At 44.1% G+C, this 20,643-nt stretch overlaps 1 protein-coding gene and 1 long non-coding RNA gene across 3 annotated transcripts in view; one reads left to right on the top strand and one right to left on the bottom strand.

Moving 5' to 3' along the window:
- LOC135760864 (uncharacterized) overlaps positions 1-20,643 on the bottom strand; it is a 271,903-nt gene that overhangs the window by 11,174 nt on the left and 240,086 nt on the right. The gene's annotated exons all lie outside the window — the stretch shown is intronic.
- On the top strand, positions 16,679-20,011 carry p2ry10 (P2Y receptor family member 10). Of its 2 annotated transcripts, XM_065274855.1 has the most exons (3): positions 16,679-16,828; positions 17,941-18,154; positions 18,954-20,011. In XM_065274855.1, the coding sequence occupies exons 2-3, from the start codon at positions 17,985-17,987 to the stop codon at positions 19,780-19,782; spliced, it is 999 nt and encodes a 332-aa protein (XP_065130927.1). In that variant the 5' UTR covers positions 16,679-16,828; positions 17,941-17,984; the 3' UTR covers positions 19,783-20,011. The 2 variants fall into 2 exon arrangements, with proteins under 2 accessions (XP_065130927.1, XP_073668179.1); XM_073812078.1 differs by lacking the exon at positions 17,941-18,154 and having other exon boundaries at positions 16,723-16,828.

The raw sequence follows: 20,643 nt of genomic DNA, 5'->3' as shown, positions 1-20,643 counted from the left end.
CGGAGACGTCACGTCGTGACCGACGAATTGGGAACTCGCTTAGAGAGACCAATCTGCTTCGAATACTACTAAAACGCCAATGAACTTGGCATTGAGATATTTGCATAATGCTGGCGCCGCCCCGCCAGGTGCGTATATAAGCAGCAGGTGCAAATAGGGAAATTAGCTTCTTATTCGCTGAGAAAGCCGGAAAGTGTGACCGGCCGTAACAGCAGGTGGCAGCACCTGTGGCGACGGGACGTGACGTCTCCGTTCCCTCCTTCAGGGAACGAGGGTTACATCCGTAACCGAGACGTTCCCTTTCAGTCGGTCACTACGACGTCACGTCGTGACCGACGAATTGGGAATCCCTATCAAAACGCCACTAGGGGCTGACCTCTTCCAGTGACTGCGTAAAAGCCCTCCGGTTCCACTTAAGGAGGAGGAGGTAGGTTTTAAGGCAGAAGGCCGGGCACTAGATGTTCCTTTAACCCCACAGAAGTGCCAGCGACTGGGAAGCGCCCTACCTGAGCGGGATAGGAACGCTGCGGAAGCCACCACCCGTCTTAAGGGCTAATGGTGGGCGAAAGTCAACCGTAGTTGAGGAAATAAGACAGCCGTGGCTGTGTAAGCAAAGCAGTGCTCTGCTAAGGGAAACGTGGGCTAGTAGGATTAACCCCACGGAAAAATACTCACAATGGAACCCGGTGGGACACAATGTGGAGCCCGAGCCAGACACGTAGGTTCGCGAGGATACAGCTAGTGAAAGGCTGACAGCCAATGCTCCGCAACAAAGGCTGCCAGGGCAGCGGAGGAAGAACAATTCAAACCATTACGCATTTTTGTTCTGAAGGCCTTCCATACTGACACAGTTATGAAGCATCAGCTGGAGGCTGCAAGCCGACCTGCGAGACTGCTCTCCGTGCTCCCCCTGGTGAGGAAAGAACACGAGAGGATACAGGCTCGATACGAACACTGAAAAATCTAGTGAACGTATTAGGTGTCGCCCAACCAGCAGCTCTACAGATGTCTGTTAGCGAGGAACCACGAGCTAAAGCCCAAGATGAGGCAACACTCCGTGTGGAGTGCGCTCTCAAATTAAAGGGGCAAGGAATACCCTGAAGATTATAAGCCAGGGCGATAGTATCAACTATCCAATGAGACATCCTCTGCTTAGTGACAGCTTTCCCTTTCTGCTGGCCACCATAACAAACAAAGAGCTGGTCTGAGGTCCTGAGGCTTTGCGTGCGAACCACGTAGAGTCGCAGTGCGCGTACGGGGCACAACAAAGCCATGGTTGGGTCTGCGTCCTCCGGGGGCAGCGCTTGCAAGCTCACCACCTTATCTCTGAAAGGAGTGGTGGGAACTTTGGGCACGTAGCCTGGTCTGGGCCTCAATGTTACGCTTGAGGCAGCAGGACCAAACTGAAGGCACGAGTCGTCAACAGAGAATGCATGTAAATCCCCTACTCTCTTCACTGAGGCCAAAGCTAGCAGGGTCAGAGCTTTCATTGATAAAAGCTTCAGACTCGCAGACTGCAAAGGCTCGAACGGGGGGGCCTGAAGGGCTTTCAGCACCATGGACAGGTCCCAGGGAGGAATAGAAGGAGGGCGCGAGGGGTTTAGCCTGCGAGCGCCTCTTATAGTGTAATAACCAAATCATGCTGGCCAACTGATCTGCCGTTGATAAGTGAGTGAGTGACGAGCAGAAATAGCGGCGATATCAACTTTAATGGCGAAGGGACAGCCTACCATCTAACCTATGTTGAAGATATAAAGCACAATGTTAATGGGGCATTCTCTGGGGTCCTCGCATTGCAAAGAGCACCAGGTGACGAAAAAGGTTTCATTAAGCGCGTAAGCCCGTCTTGTGGACGGTGCTCGAACCGCGTCGATGGTGTTAGATACCGTTTGTGATAAATCACCTAAACCTTGCGCGCGCTCAACGACCATACATGGAGATCCCACGGGTCGGGGCGCGAGTGCCAATGTGCCCCTTCCTAAGAAAGAAAGTCCTTCCTCAGGGGAATCCGCCAGGGAGGGCTGTCGCGAGGAGCATTAACTATGAAAAACCAATTCCCAGTCGTCCAGTACGGACGATTAATAAAAGGCTCTCCTCGTCCTGCCTGACTTTGCACAGTGTCTGTGCGATTAAGCTCACTGGAAGGAATGCGTATTTGCGCATCCCCCGAGGCCAGCTGTGTGCCAACGCATCCACGCCGAGGCTGCCCTCGGTTAGTGAATAAAATAGGCGACAGTGGGTATCGTCCGGCGACGCAAACAGATCTATCTACGCACAACCGAACTTCTTCCAAATTAGCTGGACCGTCTGGGGGTGGAGTCGCCATTCGCCGGGGCGCGCAGCTCGAGAAGCGCGTCCGCTGCTGTATTGAGCGAGCCCGGAATGTGAATGGCACGAAGGGACCTCAGATGCTTCTGACTCCAAAGGAGGAGATGACGAGCGAGATGCGACAGGTGACGAGAGCGCAAAACCGCCTTAACGGTAAATAACGCAACAGTCGCAATGTTATTGGTGTCGGCTAATACATCCTTCCCTCGCATCTCCATAGCGGAGCGTACAAGTCCCAGATATACAGCGCACCGCTCGCGGCAGTTGGGGTGCTATGCACACCCCTGAGACTGCAAGCCCGTCATACGTGGCGATCATCCCGTGCTAAGGGCATACATGCTACAGAATGCCAGGAGACCTTTCAGGGGGCATTGTCTATCGGAAATGCCGGGTCTACCACGGGGAAGTTGGAATGACACGCAGGTGTAATGTTTACACGGTGTATGCCGGTGCGCCACGCTCTCCTCGAGACTCGATCGTAAGCCAACGCTGAAGCGGTCTCATATGAAGCAGCTCGGGCGGTGTCACAGCCGCAGCATGCTGTCATATGTCCAGGAGCTTCTGAAATTGTTTCAGAGGGACCGCGTACTTCCCTCGAATTAAACCGAGGCAAGTCAGAACTGACTGGTTGCGCGCTCTTGTAAAACACGCCATTTAGTCGATCGAGTCTAGTTTCCATACTGAGAAAAAGGATCCTCTGCACGGGGCAAAGGACTCTTTCCCAGTCGACCTGAAGACATAAACGAGCGAGATGCCGAAGCATTAACTCTGTGTTCGCGCACGTCTGCCAAGAACAGGCTATTATAAGTCGACGTACATAAAGGCAGAATGCGAACAACCCTCTCTCTGATATTTTAAAGCCGTGACTAGCACATGGAGACACGGAGAGAGAGAGACAGCTCGAATGATGTACTTAGTATTAATATGCCCACCCCACGACGCAGAGCGAAAAACGGTTTAAAGCGAGGGGAGATGGACACATAAAGTACACGTCTTACAGGTCTAAGGCTGCAAACGATCTGAATATTGAAATACGAGCCTCGGCGTTATCATCCAAAAGAACACCTTTGTAGAGCCGGTGCGTAAATCAAATCGATCGTAACCCGCCGCGTATTTTGGGTACTATGAGATAAAGGCTGGAAAAACCCAATCATCATCATCATCTCGGTAAGAGGGACCGGCTCGATACATCCTTCGCCAACAGGACATCGACCTTTGCACGCAGTACATGTGCATCGGGCGCTTTCACCACAGTGAAATGAAAGCCCGAGAATTTTGGGGTGTGCCGGATCTTGTAACCGAGGCGGATTGTGCGTAAAACCCAACGAAACGGGCTGGGAACTGAAGCCAAGCACCCAGGCACCGTACGAGGAGAATTAACGACACTACCGAAGTACCCGCGGTGGGGCAGCGAAGCGAGACAGGTGGGACTGCCGGTGCGTCTGCTGTGACAGCATAAGCATCTACAGTATGTGTGTGTGACACTGACCTGAGCCCGCTGAGGGTGACGGTCGTCTGGTCTCCTCAGCGGAGAGCACAGACTCCGAGGAGGGTGCTGGTGGTCCCGTCTCCTCAGCGGAGAGCTGGAACTCCTCAGGACACCCGCTGGCGACAGAGGAGAGGGAGGAAGAGCACGTAAATGCCCGCTCACATCTCTCTCGATCCTCTGGAGACCTGGAGAAGGAATAGGAATGCACTCTTTTTGTGGTTTTGTGGGTGCCGGCTGAGAAGCCGGCGGAACAGAACAAAACGAAACCAAAGATTCTCCACCCGGCCCTCTACCGGTGGAGGGAGCGATGCCATCACCGTCTCCCGTAGAGTGATCCCATCCGAATCCAGGTCGCCCGTCTCAGGGCCGCTTCGATTTCCGTTTACCACGGGAAGCGGGTGGGGCGGGCGGGGCGGGCTGCCGACGGCTGTTCCCCCTCCGTGGCCTGGAAGATGTTCTAGTGGGGGGGTGGAGGCAGCCGCCGCAGGGCGCCCTCGGCGAGGAGCAGACGGGGCCGCCGGCGCTGGAGGGCGAGATGCAGGTCGCTTGCGCCGGGGCATGATCTGAGCGATCGCCTCCGTCTGCTTCTGGGCGGCGGAGAACTGCTGGGCAAAAGACTCCACCGACTCACCGAAGAGACCAGCCTGGGACACGGGAGCGTCTAAGAACTTGTTCTTCTCCGCATCCGACATGTCCGCCAGACATAGCCATAAGTGGCGTTCCTGGACCACCATCGTGGACATGGCACGACCAATCGCCTGCGCTGTCACCTTCGTAGCGCGAAGAGCCAGATCAGTGGCAGCCCGGAGCTCCGAAAGGACAGGCGAGTCGTGTCCTCCCTCGTGCAGATCCCTCAAGGCCTTCGCTTGATGAACCTGCAGCAACGCCATTGCGTGCAGGGCTGAAGCCGCCTCTCCACATGCCTGGTGGGCAGCGCCCGTTAAACCGGAGGACTGTCTGCAGGCACGAGAGGGGAGGGTTGGGCGGTCCTTCCAAGAGGGAGCGTGAGCCGGACACAGTTGCATCGCGACAGCACGCTCCACGGGAGGGATCCCCGTGTAACCCTTAGCGGCTCCGCTGGTGAGGGAGGTGAGGGGGGAGGGCTGAAACGGCCGTAATCTCATGGAAAACGGCGACTTCCAGGTTCTAGTCAGCTCCTCGTGCACCTCGGGGAAGAAAGGCACCGGTGGAGAGGGTTGTGACACCCGGGCAGCTCCAAAGAACCAATCATCCAGGCGGGACGGCTCGGGCTGAGGGGGGGGAACCCACTCTAACCCTACGGTCTCCGCCGCTCGAGCGAGCACGGCCACCATCTCTGGATCGAACTCCGGCGTCCCAACCCGACCAGAGGGAGGAAGGGCGTCGGGGTCCACGTCAGGGGGAGGAGGCCCACCCTCGGATGCTGCGGCGTCGGTGGACCCGGAGGGAGGCACAATGGATTCTAGAGACATCGTAGAACACGACGCTGAAGTCTCCATAGGCACATCAACCGGCTGTGGATGAGGAGGCTGAGAGCATGAGGATGAATCCCCCGACCGGCTCAGCACAGTGATGCGGAGGTCGTCCTTTGAGAGCTTCACAGCCGCACCGTGGCGGCGTTCAGCACTCGCATGACGAGGGTTGCGCTTTTCCCGGAGGAAAGACAACCGTCTGCGCAAATCCACAAGGGACATGTTCTCGCAGTGAGAACACTTACCCCCAGCGAACGCTGCCTCTGCGTGCTCGATGCCCAAACACGAAAGACAACGCTCGTGACCGTCCTTCGGACCCATGTATTTGCCGCACCCAAGATCGCACGGACGAAAAGCCATCCTGAAAAGGACGCTGATGTCCGGATATACGAGAGAGTGGCTGCCTTTAACAAGGCACAAAGCTCTCTCGTATCACTCTTTTAGGGAAATTCACTCAGATGCTTAGTTGATGAGCGCACAGGAAGGCAACGCACACACTAAACTCAAAACAATAAACAGATGTAGAGCCGTGGAATAAGCGAAGCGTCCGCTGTGGTACTGCTAGTACAACCAACTTCAGCAATCAGATCCCAACAGAGTAGAGTAGCTTCTCAGTAGCAGATACTGCAGGCTTTCGAAGCGAATAAAAGCTAATTTCCCTATTTGCACCTGCTGCTTATATACGCACCTGGCGGGGCGGCGCCAGCATTATGCAAATATCTCAATGCCAAGTTCATTGGCGTTTTAGTAGTATTCGAAGCAGATTGGTCTCTCTAAGCGAGTTCCCAATTCGTCGGTCACGACGTGACGTCGTAGTGACCGACTGAAAGGGAACTGTATAATCCACACTTATGAATCCTAAAACAAGCTTCATGCAATTGGCAAAATTTGCCATTGGATTGCTGACTTATTACAAAATACAAGTGCTTCTTACAGTAATATTGAAAACTGATTATTACTTACAGGAAAGTATTCACTACATTCACTGAACTAAATTAGTTTGATTACAGTAAGAGATTTTTAACATTATCTGTCAAGTGTGTTGTTATATACAATAAACATATATTTTTCTGTAAACAGATCTCCTTGATTGTTTGATTTTGCTTGAAGAGAAATTATACGTTTTGAAACAGACAATCAACGAAAAATCTACGAATCAGATACACTCGTAGCGACAGAGCAAAGAGTGCAATTATTTTATTGCAGCTTTATCACCATATTTTGTGTTTTTGACTCAGCTTTATCAAGGGGTATCTTTCTAAACTTGTGTTTTGAAAGCAGTTCTGCTTACCGCAGGCACTACGCTCACTTCTCCCTCGTCTCTCTCCCTCTCCTCACTGACACTTTGCGTTCTGGTGCTTCCAGTGCCACCACTGCCACCATCATCATCATCACCAGCGACGCGAGATGAAGGTCTTGCTGCCGCAGAAAACATTTGTGTTTTTTAACACATTTTGCAGCGTCTGCCTGAAGAGCCTGATTCTTTTTGTCGCGCAGTTTTTCTGCACCTCCCTTGCGTTTTTTCTCTCTCTCTATTTTGACACGTGAACTGACCGACGATTCACGCTCGCTTGCACAGAGACCAAAGCAGTGATTGGGCCAGCTTAATGTCATTCAAAAAAATAACCAATGGGCTGCTGCTTAAATGTGAGTGGGCCGGTCTATCTAGGAAAAGAAAGGATGATGACTGTGCTGGTCAGTCATTGGGCCAGCTTAATGTCGTTTAAAAAAATAACCAATGGGCTGCTGCTTAAATGTCAGTGGGCCGGTCTGTCTAGAAAAAAAAGACGCTAACTGGGCTGCTCAGACAAATATAGTATGAGATGTATCGGCCCAAAAAGTACGTCGGCCCACCGGGAAACTGCCCGGTTTGCCAGATGGCCAGTCCGCCCCTGCCTGGACCACAATACCAATCGTACACTGCAAAAAATGATTTTCAAGAAATGACCTAAGAAAATAAGTCTAGTTTTTAGACAAAAACTATACAATTTAAGTGAATTTTTGCTTAAAACAACCAAAATTATATGCCAATGGGGTGAGAAAATGTTGCTTAAATTAAATGTTTAAGTAAAAAGTAATCTTATTTTTAGATTTTTTTTGCTTGTTCACAGCAAATTAATCAGTGTTAAATGTACACTCCTGGGGCCTCATTTATCAACATTGCGTAGAAAATGTTCTGTATTTGTACCTACGAATGAAATTTAGAATATGCCTAAGTACAAAACAATCGGGATTTTTCAAACGTGTGCACGTGGTTCGTACGCACATCAGTAAGTAATCCTTGATGATAAATCTCATGTGTTCTTAAGCACCATGCTCGTGCACGTTAATGGTCATTTGCATTCCAAAACCCCTCCAATGAACCATATATGGTGACAACACCTCCCGTTATAAGTTATCACGTTGTTGTACTTTTTCCCTCATCGCAATAATGACAAAGAGAGTGTAAAAGAGGAACTTTACAGACACAGAAATTGAGTTACTGGTGGATGAGGTTAAATCATAATAACACATCTGTTTGGTTCACTTAGGGCCAATCCCAATTCTCTTTTATACCCCTCCCCCTTGCCCTTACCCCTACGCCTACCCCTTCGCCTTGCCCCTTGAAACGGAGTGTCAAGGGGTAGGGCTGAAAATATTTCCCTAAGAAATGGGACACCACTACTAGACCGTTGTACGTCATCATAAGTTGTCGCTAGCTCCTAGGTCATAGACGCGCCAATGTTTATCACGACGCCATCGGCAACTGTTTATCACTTCCAACTTTAAGATGCCATCGGTAGCTGTAGTGATGTCTGTTGCTTGGGCGACAGCTATTTTTATGCATTTGTCTTCAGCTCTTCGCAGAAGACAAATGAGACGACGATGTGTTCGACGCCTGTGTTTGCTGGAGGATCAGTTTATGGTATGTATGGCTGCACAGACGTTTTGTTTTATTTAACGTAACGTTAGCTAACTGCACAACTCGGTAACGGTAAAAGCTGGTCAGATAAAACCTGTGGTCTTGTAATTTATGGTGTTGCATGAACCCGTTGGAGTAACCAACCTATGTTTGTATTCATATGTGCGTTTATCCGACTGAATGACCCTGTGATATGACGTGCTCATGCACGAATGTCTGTTGTTTGCAGCATAGCTTACCTCATAAAAATTTGCCATGATATTACAACGAATGCAAAAAATCAAATAAAAAATTACAAGGTTATTGTTGTAATGCCATGTTAAACATTAAAACAAATGTTTTTCCTACTAAACAATAGTTAAACTATGGTATTTGTGTGGTAATGTTAATCAACAGTTAAAAACAGTTAAACCATAGGAAGTTTTCTTAAGGGCTGTGACATTTGTTTTGGGTGAGAGGACATGTCACCAGATGTAATAAATGTTTTTACTATTCAGAATAATGATGTGAACTTTTTTTCCCTAGGCTGGCAGTCCAGTAACATACTGCATGGTAAACCATACCGTGCCCATCTTGCAGTTGTGGTTTGATGTCGAGTTAGAGCTCAAGCAGGATTTCCGCCTGAGCAGAACAGCAATGAATGCTTTGCAAAGGCTCTTACAAAGAGAACAGGACCATGGCTGGGGTCCTCAGTTGGAAACTCTTATTTATGTTTACTGGCTTGCACATGGACTGTCATATAGGGTAGTCGCCAGTGTTTTCAATGTGCCAAAAGCCACAGTCCACCGCGTTATCCACAGAGTGGCACAGAATATATGGGAAAACCTGAAGAAAGCCATCGCTTTCCCACAAGCAGAAGAACTACAGGCAGTGGGGCAAGGATTCGTCCAACTGTCAGGAACCCATGCCTTTAAAGACGTCGTTGGAGCAATAGATGGCACCCACATAAGAATCAAACCCCCAAAGCGGCATCAAATTGACTATTTAAACTACAAGGGCTTCTACTCCATTAACATGCAAGCAATGTGTGACTCCAGTGGACGTTTTCTGGACATTTTTGTTGGCTATCCGGGGTCAGTTCACGACACACGGATATTGAAAAACAGTTCTTTTTATAGGGCCCAATGTTATCCACCTTCAGGGTACATTATTTCTGGGTGATGGCGGCTATCCCTGTTTAGAATCCCCAATCTGCTTGATCACAAAGAACCTGTAAATGGACAAGTCCAGGGCCGCTTCAATTACTTCCAGTCAAGGGCCCGCAGCATAATTGAAAGGGCTTTTGGCATGATGAAGACAAGATGGAGGTCAACACTTTTCAGAGCCCTAGAAGTCAAACCTACATTTTCTCCCCAGGTCATTGCATCCTGTGCATTTTTGCACAATGTATGTTTAGATAATGGAGACATGCTTGAACCTGATGCTGACATTTCAAGGGACAATTTGGACTGCCACCCTCCCCGCGAATACCTGGCACCCAATGAAACATCTGGAAATGCAACAAGGGACAGACTGGCTGCCCTAGTTTCAGGCATTGTGTGAGCCCTGTGAACATCCAGAAATACAGTTGTACTTTTCATACAGTTTATACAGTTCTTTTTATAATATATATGTAAAGTTGCCTATTTTAAAACTGTTTTTATAGTAGTTGTTGTATTATAGTATATGTAATTTTGACATTTAAATGTGTATTGTTTGCAATAAATTTAATAATTTTATTATTAATTATATATATATAAATAAATGTAAAGTTGCCTATTATAAAACTGTTTTAATAGTTGTTGATGTATTATAGATGTTATTTTGACATTTTCTATCTGTCTATTGTTTGCAATAAAGTGTTTTCATACATATCAAATGGTATTTGTCTGTTTCCAGGTATGTACTGATATTGAAATAATTTAATTAATTAATAATAATTAGTTACATTTATATAGCGCTTTTCCAGTGCTCAAAGCGCTTTACATATGAATGGGGGAATCTCCTCAACCACCACCAATGTGCAGCATCCACCTGGATGATGCGACGGCAGCCATATTGCGCCAGAACACCCACCACACACCAGCTTATTAGTGGAGAGGAGACCGAGTGATATAGCCAATTAGTATGAGGGATGATTAGTAGGGCAATGGGCAAGTTTGGCCAGGATGCCGGGGCACACCCCTACTCTTTTTCGAAGGACATCCTGGGATTTTTAATGACCACAGAGAGTCAGGACCTCAGTTTAACGTCTCATCCGAAGGACGGTGCTTTTTTTTGACAGTATAGTGTCCCCGTCACTATACTGGGGCATTAGGACCCACACAGACCACAGGGTGAGCACCCCCTGCTGGTCTCACTAACACCTCTACCAGGTGAAACACAAACACCTTTATTTGATAAACAACAACAATATAGCTTTTTATTGACTCAAATATATCAAAATCTTTTTAAGGAGGTAGGAGAATGTGCAAGTCATAACAAACCAAAATATTGCACTTTAATAAATAAAAAGAATCTGTAAATAATCATAACGTATAAAACAGCATATACAAAATTAAAATTTCAGAAACAATGTAAACAACAGAACAACATGGGATTATGCAAGGAAACATTAGTGCAAATTTGTAAACTAAGAACTTTTAAAGAACTGTGCAAAATGTAAACGGGTATAAAAGACAACTATAATTTGTCTATCATTTTTTCAAATAGATCCAAAAACCTCACAGTTTTGGCCTCACTTTCTTCGTGGCGTTTCTGTTCCTTGATGGACTCTTCAGTTAAAAAATCTAAAATTGGATTACTTTTTCTTTTCCTTTTTTTGGGAGATGGAGTTGGGGGGCTTGCTACCATCATGGAGGATGCTGTGCTAGAAGAGGCTGTCTCTTCTGATGTATTTGGCAGTGGTCCAGTGGTGCTGACAGCAGGAATTTCACTGAAGTCAACACTTTCCTAGCAGAAAAAAAATGATATACGCAAGTACATAAATGCATAATAAGTCATTAGGTACGGTATCATCAAAACAACAATGATCATATTACTGACAACCAAAATAGCAAGATTACATAATTTTATTTAAAACATTACCATGGTGAGTGTTATGGGTTCCTCATCAGTGAATGAAGAAACCACCACAGGAGGATCTATACAGTAGAAGGCCTGGAACCCAACACCTCATGCATTTCTTCAAAATACTGCCACGAAGAAGCAGTTACCTCTCCAGCATCTGTTCCAGAGCCAGTTTTTGGTGTTTTAAGGTCCTGAAGGAAGACACAAGCAGAATATTCATAATAATATAATAGTGAAAATGTCTTTACTATTTTATATTTCACTACATTTTACAGTAGTAATTCTATGAAAAAGACATGTCACAAGGTGACGATCTTTTCGGGGGCGGAACCAAAGTTAGGGAAGTTTGGTTCCGCCCGGAAGGTTTCCCACCGGGCCGCATTCGAAGACGGACCGTCTCACTTCCTGGTTTCCAGGGCAACATAATCGGGGCTTATGAGCCACAGGTGAAAAGAGTTAAGCGAGTGAAGTGTGATTGGAGGCTGTGGGAGAGGGAGAGGAATAAATAGCTCTGCAAGAACACAAAGCAGGAGACTCAGACACGAGAGGCGAGTGACACGGGGAAGCTCCTTTGCCAAAGGCAGACAAAGACACGCACCTTTTGAAGAGCCCGAAGCTCTGTTGATCCGGCGACCGCTGAAGCGGGCGGAAAGAGGACAGAGTCACAGAGGGTGAAAGGAAGGCAAGTCGTGGATCTTTTAAAAAGGAGCACCCCGAAATCGCTGATGTTATCCACTGATGTGTTGATCGATGGAAATGAGGACATCGAAGACCTTATAGGTGAAGTACTAGACGGACACTGACATTGGTTTGAGAGAAACGGAAGGAGAGGAAAACTTACCGCTGTGAGTATATACCCGTGGGAAAAGTGGTGTTTGTGGCTGGAAAGCGCCCTGTCTAGATACCTGAGTTACTATTGGCATGAAGACAACATAGGACGAAGAAAGACAGAGATCGTGAGTAACCAAATCCCTTGAAGTGAGTGTTTATATATATTGGATTGATACATTGTTTGAGTGTTCTTAAGAGAGATCGAGTGGCCCTACCCCTGTACCAGCGTGGTGGGTGAGCCGAAGGTCTCCGTGGGAAAGCAGCTACAGCAACGATAGCAAATAAGCGCTAGGCCATCTACCATCTCCCTATTCTCGCCCAGAGCGACGTGGAAGAAGACGGGTGTCTATTGTTGTGCACTGAGCGTGGTGGGGTGAGTCTTTGGAAATTTTCACTTGAAGTGGTGCTGTGTAATGCCGTGTATTGCAGTGTGAGTGCTGTGTCCTGTTTGACGTAATCCCGTTTTCAGTCACTCGTCCCGGGGCGATGAAGAGGAAAGAACGGCGCTAGGAACAACCTGTATAATAAAGCTGTAGTGTGTTTTCAGTCCCACAGAAATACAGAGTGGCGGCGAAGAACTGTGCGAGTGGCAGTGTGTGTGTGAGTACTGCACCTACTATTTTTACCCTACTTGTGTTCTTTCACCATCACAGAGTAGAGGCAGGAGAGATCCGCTGGCCCGAGGTCTCGACGAAAGGGCGCCCCGGTCCAGTTTTCGATTGACCAACGGGTCTCGAGGAAAGGGCAGCGCTCGACCCGGTGTGCCGGCGTGGCTTCCTCGCCCCTCTGTCCATCAACGAGTTCGCCGAGAGGGTCTCGGCCCCCGGCGTCCCATTACAAATCATTGCTAAATCGCTGCATTGAAGAGAGCCAACGTGAACACGGAGATACTGAACTGTGGAGAGAAAGAGAGTCATACCTACCTAGAAGCTGTAATCAGCGCAGAGGTGAGCAAACGACTTGAGAACGATTCACTGTGTCCCTGTATCCTAGCAGCCATCTGTGGAGAGAAAGAGAGCCAACGTGAACACTGAGATATTGAGCTTTGGAGAGAGCCATACCTACCTGGAAGCTGTAATCAGCGCAGAGGTGAGCAAACGACTTGAGAACGATTCACTGTGTCCCTGTATCCTAGCAGCCATCTGTGGAGAGAAAGAGAGCCAACGTGAACACTGAGATATTGAGCTTTGGAGAGAGCCATACCTACCTGGAAGCTGTAATCAGCGCAGAGGTGAGCAAACGACTTGAGAACGATTCACTGTGTCCCTGTATCCTAGCAGCCATCTGTGGAGAGAAAGAGAGCCAACGTGAACACTGAGATATGGAGCTTTGGAGAGAGCCATACCTACCTGGAAGCTGTAATCAGCGCAGAGGTGATCAAACGTCTTGAGAACGATTCACTGTGTCCCTGTATTCCAGCAGCCGTCTGTGGAGAGAAAGAGAGCCAACGTGAACGCTGAGATATTGAGCCGAAGGAGGAGAGCCTAGAGTGGCCGTTATTTTAAGTTCCCCTGTTTCCCTTCCCTATTTATTATTTTTAAGTAAATTAAATAAAGTATATTTTAATTTATGCTTACCTTGTGTGTCTGGTCATTGGGGTGGCTTTGGGAATCTCCTCGAGGTGGAGAAAGGGGCGTGACCTTATTTACATCTGGGTCCACCCCTACCTGTGACAGACAATTATAAGAAATTCTTCTCGAATGTGTGTGTGTGCATTTTACAATAATACAAAACATGTACTGAAATGGACTGCCTAGATTGTGTAAGATTTTCAGGTAACACTTTACAATAAGGTTTATTACTTGAACATTAGTTAATGTATTAACTTTTGTATAAATTCAGTTCATTATTAATTTAATAAACATTAATTAATTAATTAATGTAGTTCACTAATTAATCTTATTCTGTTATCGATTTTCATAGACAACATTGCTTACCTTGTATTTCTTCTTTAAATTTTCCCACTTCTTTGATGCCTGTTGGCCAGTCACCTTTCCCTCCAAACCCAAGTCTTTTATAAGTGTCCTGTACCATTTAACCAAAATGAACAGTAATGAAGTGCACATACGTCACAGAAACATTGATCAGGCACAAGCAACATAAACGTTTAACAGATAACTCACTCCCAAAGTTGTTTTGCAGTGTATTTCGATCGCAAGAAGCGCTGCTCGTTTTCAGCACGAAAACGTATGAGCCTTCGTGTTTCCTCAGGTGTCCCTGGTTGATACAGAACATAACTGATGAATAAGCACGAAAACTGAATGCACTTTTGTATGTACACATATTTATGGACGTAACCACATAAAAACAATGCATTAATAAGGCATGCTGCAAAAACAAGTTACCTGCCACCGGACTTGTATGTTGTCAAATCACCGCGGGTATTAATAAAATATTAAAATTATGTTATGTAACTATCACAAAGTCAATAACATTAGCGAACTTTTTCATAGCGATTTTTACAAATCTTTTTTCGGAGAATATAACCGTATACATGAACACAAGATTAAAGGCAACATAAAACAAGTGATTATTTGTTATTAAAATACGTTTTAATGTCAAAAAATACTTACATTTATGGGTCTCTCTGTTCGCTCGTTCGGCCATGTTGGAAATTGATTATAACCCTTCGTCTGAAGTGTGCTCCCGAAAAATCTTCGTTTGAAGGGCTACCTGGCCCTTCCCCCTCCCCCTTCCCCTCCAGCCAAACGAGAATTGAGACACCCCTACCCCGTCACGTGAACGCGCGAAACAAAGGGGAAGGGGTAAGGGGAAGGGGTAAGTGGTAGAATTGGGATTGGGCCTTAGTGCGGGAGGAATGTCTAACAAAATAAAACAAATCTGTATGGGAACATGCTACCAGTGTGAGTTTAATTCCATTGGGTATGAGAACACTTCTAGAAATAAAAAAGTGGTTTGACATTAAATTATCAGCAAAAAAAAAATGCGTCACAGCACACCGACGTGAAATCAGTGCAACTGTAGGAGGACAGACAATGACAGAACTTGGACAGCCGCATAACCATCATCATTGGCGTGATCTTTAAAAACGCGCTCCCGGCGGAATGGATGATTTGCCAAGTCTTCCAATACTGCAAGATAAGCCACTGTGTCAAGCATTTGACGGAGCTTTCTTATATAGGGTTAGACACTTATTTCATTAATTAACTTCAATGCTGATTTGCAGTTACTTTATTAACAGTAATCATTTTTAACACCTGGGGGTGGAATAATAAAAAGTGTTCTTTTAACGCTAGGGATGGACGGTCCTGTGTAGTATCGCTATTCTACCACTAGATGCTCTGCGTAAGCATACTCCGAGGTGTGCGTATATTTACACACATATCTACAATTTGATAAATTCCACACTTTGCGTAAAACTGTTCCTACACACACTTTACGCACACTTCTGTGCGTACACACGCTTGATAAATGAGGCCCCTGGTATGGGTACCACCAGGTCTGGTGGTACCCATATAAACACCAGCAGTGTAAATTTAACACTGGTGATTTTGCTGTGAATCACAAATTCACTTTTTTGTCTAAAAACTAGACTTAATTTCTTATGTCATCTTGCTCATCATGAAAAAGCATCTTGATTTAAGAATTTTTAGATATTTTTACTGAAAACAAGACAAAAATACTAAGTAAGTAAGTCATTTTTGCAGTGTAAGTCGCAAAGGTATTGTTTAATTTTTCAGAACATTTTAACCAAATGCTTTTAAAAAGTGGTGGGGACAAAATCAGCCATCTCAAAAAGTGGTGGGGACAAAATCAGCAATCTCAAAAAGTGGTGGGGACATGTCCCCAGTGTAAATGACACCTATGCGCACACCCCTTCAAGTAAAGTGTTACCCAGGTTTTTTTGTAGTTTTTTATTTCCTACAGGGCAGGGGGAAGGAAGATATATGTAAAATAAAACCAAAGTTAGTAAGCAGTTGCACACATCTAAATGCTTTTTGGCATTCAGAAATAGACCCAGATAGATTTCAGCCTAATAGGGATACTTGCACTGAATCACCAATTTCACATGTATTTTGTGCATTTTCAAAATACAAAATACTATATTTGTATTTAAATACATTTTTCCACACAGTATTTTGTATTTGTATTTAATATTTGAAATACATTTCAATGTATTTATGCCCATCTCTGATTACACATCACTGTTATTGTTGCTTCAATTCTGTAATAACGGTTTATTTAATCTAAATCAAGACTCTATTAGACTTTATTGTAATACTTTTAAAACTGGGGCACTCACAAGTTGTCAAATGTGGGTTTGCTGGACTGTGCCCTAAACGAAACGTTATCGGTTATTTTTAAAGGGGGAGTGTCAACTTGATAGTTCTGTACTGACTTCCTGTTTCAGTAAAAAAATAATGAACCACATGAAATAATGTGTGTTCCAAAGCAGTGCGCCTCTAAAACCATATGCGATCACAGCAGTTAAATATGCATCTTTTGTTGGATATATACAAATTTTGTATCTATCTCTATATCTATCTATATAATGTGGGTCATTTATGAAATGACATTTATTCACCTTGAGATGAGCTCAGGTGTCCCCTGCATTAAAAACGTTAGATGTATCTAACAGATAAAGAAACAGTTTCACTTTCATGAGACATGAGGTTGTGGTCTGGTGCTCAACTGAAGTATAACACGGCAAATCAGAGGGCATGCTGCATTCAGCTAACTTCCTCCTTCAGTAGTTACATGATAAGCCTGCTGTACTGGAAAACACAGCATGTATAAAGACTGCTGCTCAACTTGACGGTAGGAAAAACTGCATCATACAGCAATTAAACAAAGAGATATTCTGTTAGTCATCACTCTGTAAATGCACTGGAGACATGCCTCTACTAAAACTTTTAACTTTTTGGTGACACTAATTTTCCATCTTAACATTGAAAATACAGCATGAGATTTATTCTGTTGTTGGTTGTAAAAATATAAACAATTAAATTAAAATGTATCTTTATACCACTTTTTTAACAATTTTGCATTGTTGTGAAGCAGCTTTACATAATAAAAATTAACTGGAGTATATGTCTATGTATATATAGAATATAATACATGGTATTTTTGCAGATTTGATTGTGTTGATAAAAAGACTTTAATTCGCTAAAAGGTTTATACTTTTTCTGTGACTATTAAATTAATTAATATGACAGATTACAGATATCCTATGCAGACTGACTTTAAAACTTTTAAGGTTTAAAACTGGTGTATTGTCAGACATGAAAATAAATGCAGTAAGACAAAAAGGAAACTGAAATTAGCAAAGATAATCTGAATATACTGTAGGCATACAGTACCAATGTGTTTTTAAAGCAGATATTTCATTACAAATCTCTCACATCAAGAAATGAAGTGATTAATCAGATCAGAGATTTGTGCATTGTAAGTTCATCATACATCTGAACCAAATGTTCCTTAGTTTGTTTAACACGTTCTTTGTTTTGTGTTTTCCTTCTACAAGATACTTACTTAATTATGTAAATAATTAACATTTCGGTCAAATGCTAGGCTGTAAGACTTATAGTATACCAGCTTAATCAGTTATGAAATGTTTCATAAGCACAGTGTGCACACAGCTTTACCTCTAAACTGTAGCTAAGTGTGTACATCCTACCCCCACAAACACAGTACTTCCGTCATGCTTGTACAGGAAGGGAGTTGACTCTTCTGAAAAACATGTTTGTGCTTGCTGGTTTGAGTTGCAAACAGGTTATTTGGGTAAATTCAGCCAATTATTTCGAGATAAAGTCATCAAACGTCCCCCTACTTGTACACTTAATGAATTTAAAACATATTACAGTGCTGTTGAAAAATCACAAGCAATTAATAAGTAAAAAAATAAACATACTTTTTGTTTTGTTCGACAGATGTAATTTCTTGCTTTCTCAAATAAGCAAAGTACAGCTTTAGCATGTCGTCCATGAATGCATCATGTCTGCTGGTAAACTGCTCCTGTTCCACAAACACAACTGACTGGGATAAAGCTATGAATCAGTTGTACACCTACTTTTACCTTATTATCTTCATCCCAGGCCTGTTGGGAAACACTCTGGCTCTGTGGGTGCTGTGTAGATTCATAAGGTCAGCCTTTTATTGTTAATATATTATAAACTTGCTACTACTGGGAAACCCGTATCATATGTCCTGTTGAAACTGGGAACAGCAAAGGATGCACATTATACTTCTCTAGTGTATTTTACTTTTACAGTGTTTTTTCTAGCATTTTGTTGGCAATGCTAAAATTGTTATTCAAAATGTAATTGTTATGCTTGTTTGTTAGGCAGTTTTTTAAAAGAATGTCATGCTATCTTAAGTATTAGAAATGTCACCTGAATGAATTTACTGCAGTCAGTACAGATCAGCTTAATCTAAGTGTCAACTTAATTTTTTTTTAAATTTTATTTAGCGCTTTTAACAATTGTTCTTTAAACCAAAGCAGCTTTACTTGAAAATAGAAACAACGAAAACTAAGAGGGGAAGAGAACCACAAACCATGGCAGTTTTTAAATATAATTTAGGATAGAGTATTTGGAGTCATTCCCTTTTAAATAATTTAATAAATAGTACTTCATTCCTGGCCATATTATAAATATGGCCTACGATGGAGTACATAGAGGTATTCATTATTATTATTTGTAGGTACAACAGTAGTAGCATATAATACTATAATTTCAAACTCAAGTATTACTGTCTTAACATGATAGACAGACAGACAGACAGACAGACAGACAGACAGACAGTAAAGTAATCTTTTTTAGAAGTCTTAGGTATTTTAGTCTTAGGTATATATACTATCACAGAAAAATCAAAGAAAAGCACAAGTTTATTATTCAGAAGCTGTGGGTTTCCTGTAGTATCACATATTCTCTTCTGTTTACAGCAAAAAGACTAAAGCCATCATCTTCATGATCAACCTGGCAGTGGCTGACCTGGCTCATGTCTTATCACTGCCACTTCGAATTCATTATTACATCCAACAGGATTGGCCCTTTGGAAATGAGTTATGTCTCCTATGTTTTTACCTGAAATACCTTAATATGTATGCTAGCATTGCCTTTCTGGTCTGCATCAGCATCCAGCGTTGTGCCTTTCTCATGCGGCCGTTCTGCACCAAGTACTGGAAGCGGCGCTATGATGTTCGCATTAGCATTGCTGTGTGGGTCATTGTGGGTCTCTCTTGTTCACCTTTTATTTTAATGAGGAAAGGAAATTCAGGAAATGACAGAAGCTGCTTCAAGGACTTGCCAACGTGCAAATTGGATTCTCGCTTGGCCATTTCCATTACGGTTACTGCAGAATTCTTTGGATTTGTGGGCCCATTGATTATTATTGGCTTCTGTACTTACTTAATAGTGAACTCTTTGCAAAACAAATACTCTGGACAGCAGTCCACTGGTGACAAGAAGAAGGCCTTGCGTCTGATAAGGGTTTGCACAGGGGTCTTCATCTTTTGTTTTGCCCCCTACCACATCAGTTTCCTGCTCTACCTAATGGTATCCCAGTGCATTATTACAAATTGTGAATTGGCTTGGGCTGTCAAAAGGTTTCATCCCATTTCTCTCTGTATTGCAAGTCTTAACTGCTGCCTGAATCCACTCATTTATTACTTCTTGACCACTGAGTTCAGGGAGCAGTTGTCCCGCCATGGCATGTCTGTCCTCAGAGGGCGTCTGATGAGCACAGAAAGTACATCTTCCTGTAAGAACTGAGTAATAAATATACATGCATTAGGTGCATCTAAAGTATACTAAAACCGAAAATTATTAGGCAGAAAAAACATTGACTGAACTGAAGAAGGATAACTCTTCTTCAGTTACAAGACAAATTCAATCTACTGGCCCAAGAATTTAATACTATCTTGAAAAAAATGTCTAATTTATAGATTCTATAATGGCACACTTTTATTCCATTTTACTCAATAAAACACTTTACAATCTTCTTCTTGTGCTTGTGTGTTTACTGGTGGTTGGCAAATCACTAGAACCCCATTCAAACAGACCTTTGGTCCCAGAAAATACCTGTAAAATTGCCAGACAAGCATCTGTGTGAACACAAACTCGTCCCGTAAATCTTCTGGGATCGTTCCCAGAAAGAGGACCTAGTCAGACACACGGAAAACCCTCTGTGTGAACAAGAAGCTGAAACAATGCTGTAATGGGCGTGTCAAGTTATGGTTCAGCTCCTTAAAACGAGAGATAACATGCATATAAACATTCACCAACGAAAAATGTTGCAAACTAGATTGAAGCAGTTATGATAAATGAGACGGATAAACAATGAAGCACGTGCTGTAGTGAGGACGCGCGTGTCATGGCAACATGAAGTTGGTTCAACTCTTCAAATTTAGGGATTTAAAACATTCACGAGGAGAAATTAGCAAACTGGACTGAAGCAGATACCAGGTAAGTTAGCTCGTTACTTACTGCGTTGAAACGGAGATCATTCAGCAGCATAAAAGAATATCGCGTCACATGCTCATTTGAGCTATAATAAATGAAAATTCCTGCGCGTCATCCCAACAAGATATATCGTTCAGCTCCTCAAAATGTGGGTTTTAAATGCATATAAAC

Source organism: Paramisgurnus dabryanus, chromosome 16 (assembly GCF_030506205.2).
Source record: "Paramisgurnus dabryanus chromosome 16, PD_genome_1.1, whole genome shotgun sequence".
Lineage (NCBI taxonomy): Eukaryota > Metazoa > Chordata > Actinopteri > Cypriniformes > Cobitidae > Paramisgurnus > Paramisgurnus dabryanus.
Note: the sequence above shows the minus strand (reverse complement) of the source record. Positions and strands in the feature narration are given on the sequence as shown.

Excerpts from the sequence above, each read along its gene's own strand:
- p2ry10 (XM_065274855.1), top strand. The coding sequence starts at position 17,985 with ATGTCGTCCATGAATGCATCATGTCTGCTGGTAAACTGCTCCTGTTCC. Across the intron at positions 18,155-18,953 it reads GTGCTGTGTAGATTCATAAG|CAAAAAGACTAAAGCCATCA; the intron begins GTCAGCCTTTTA and ends TTCTGTTTACAG.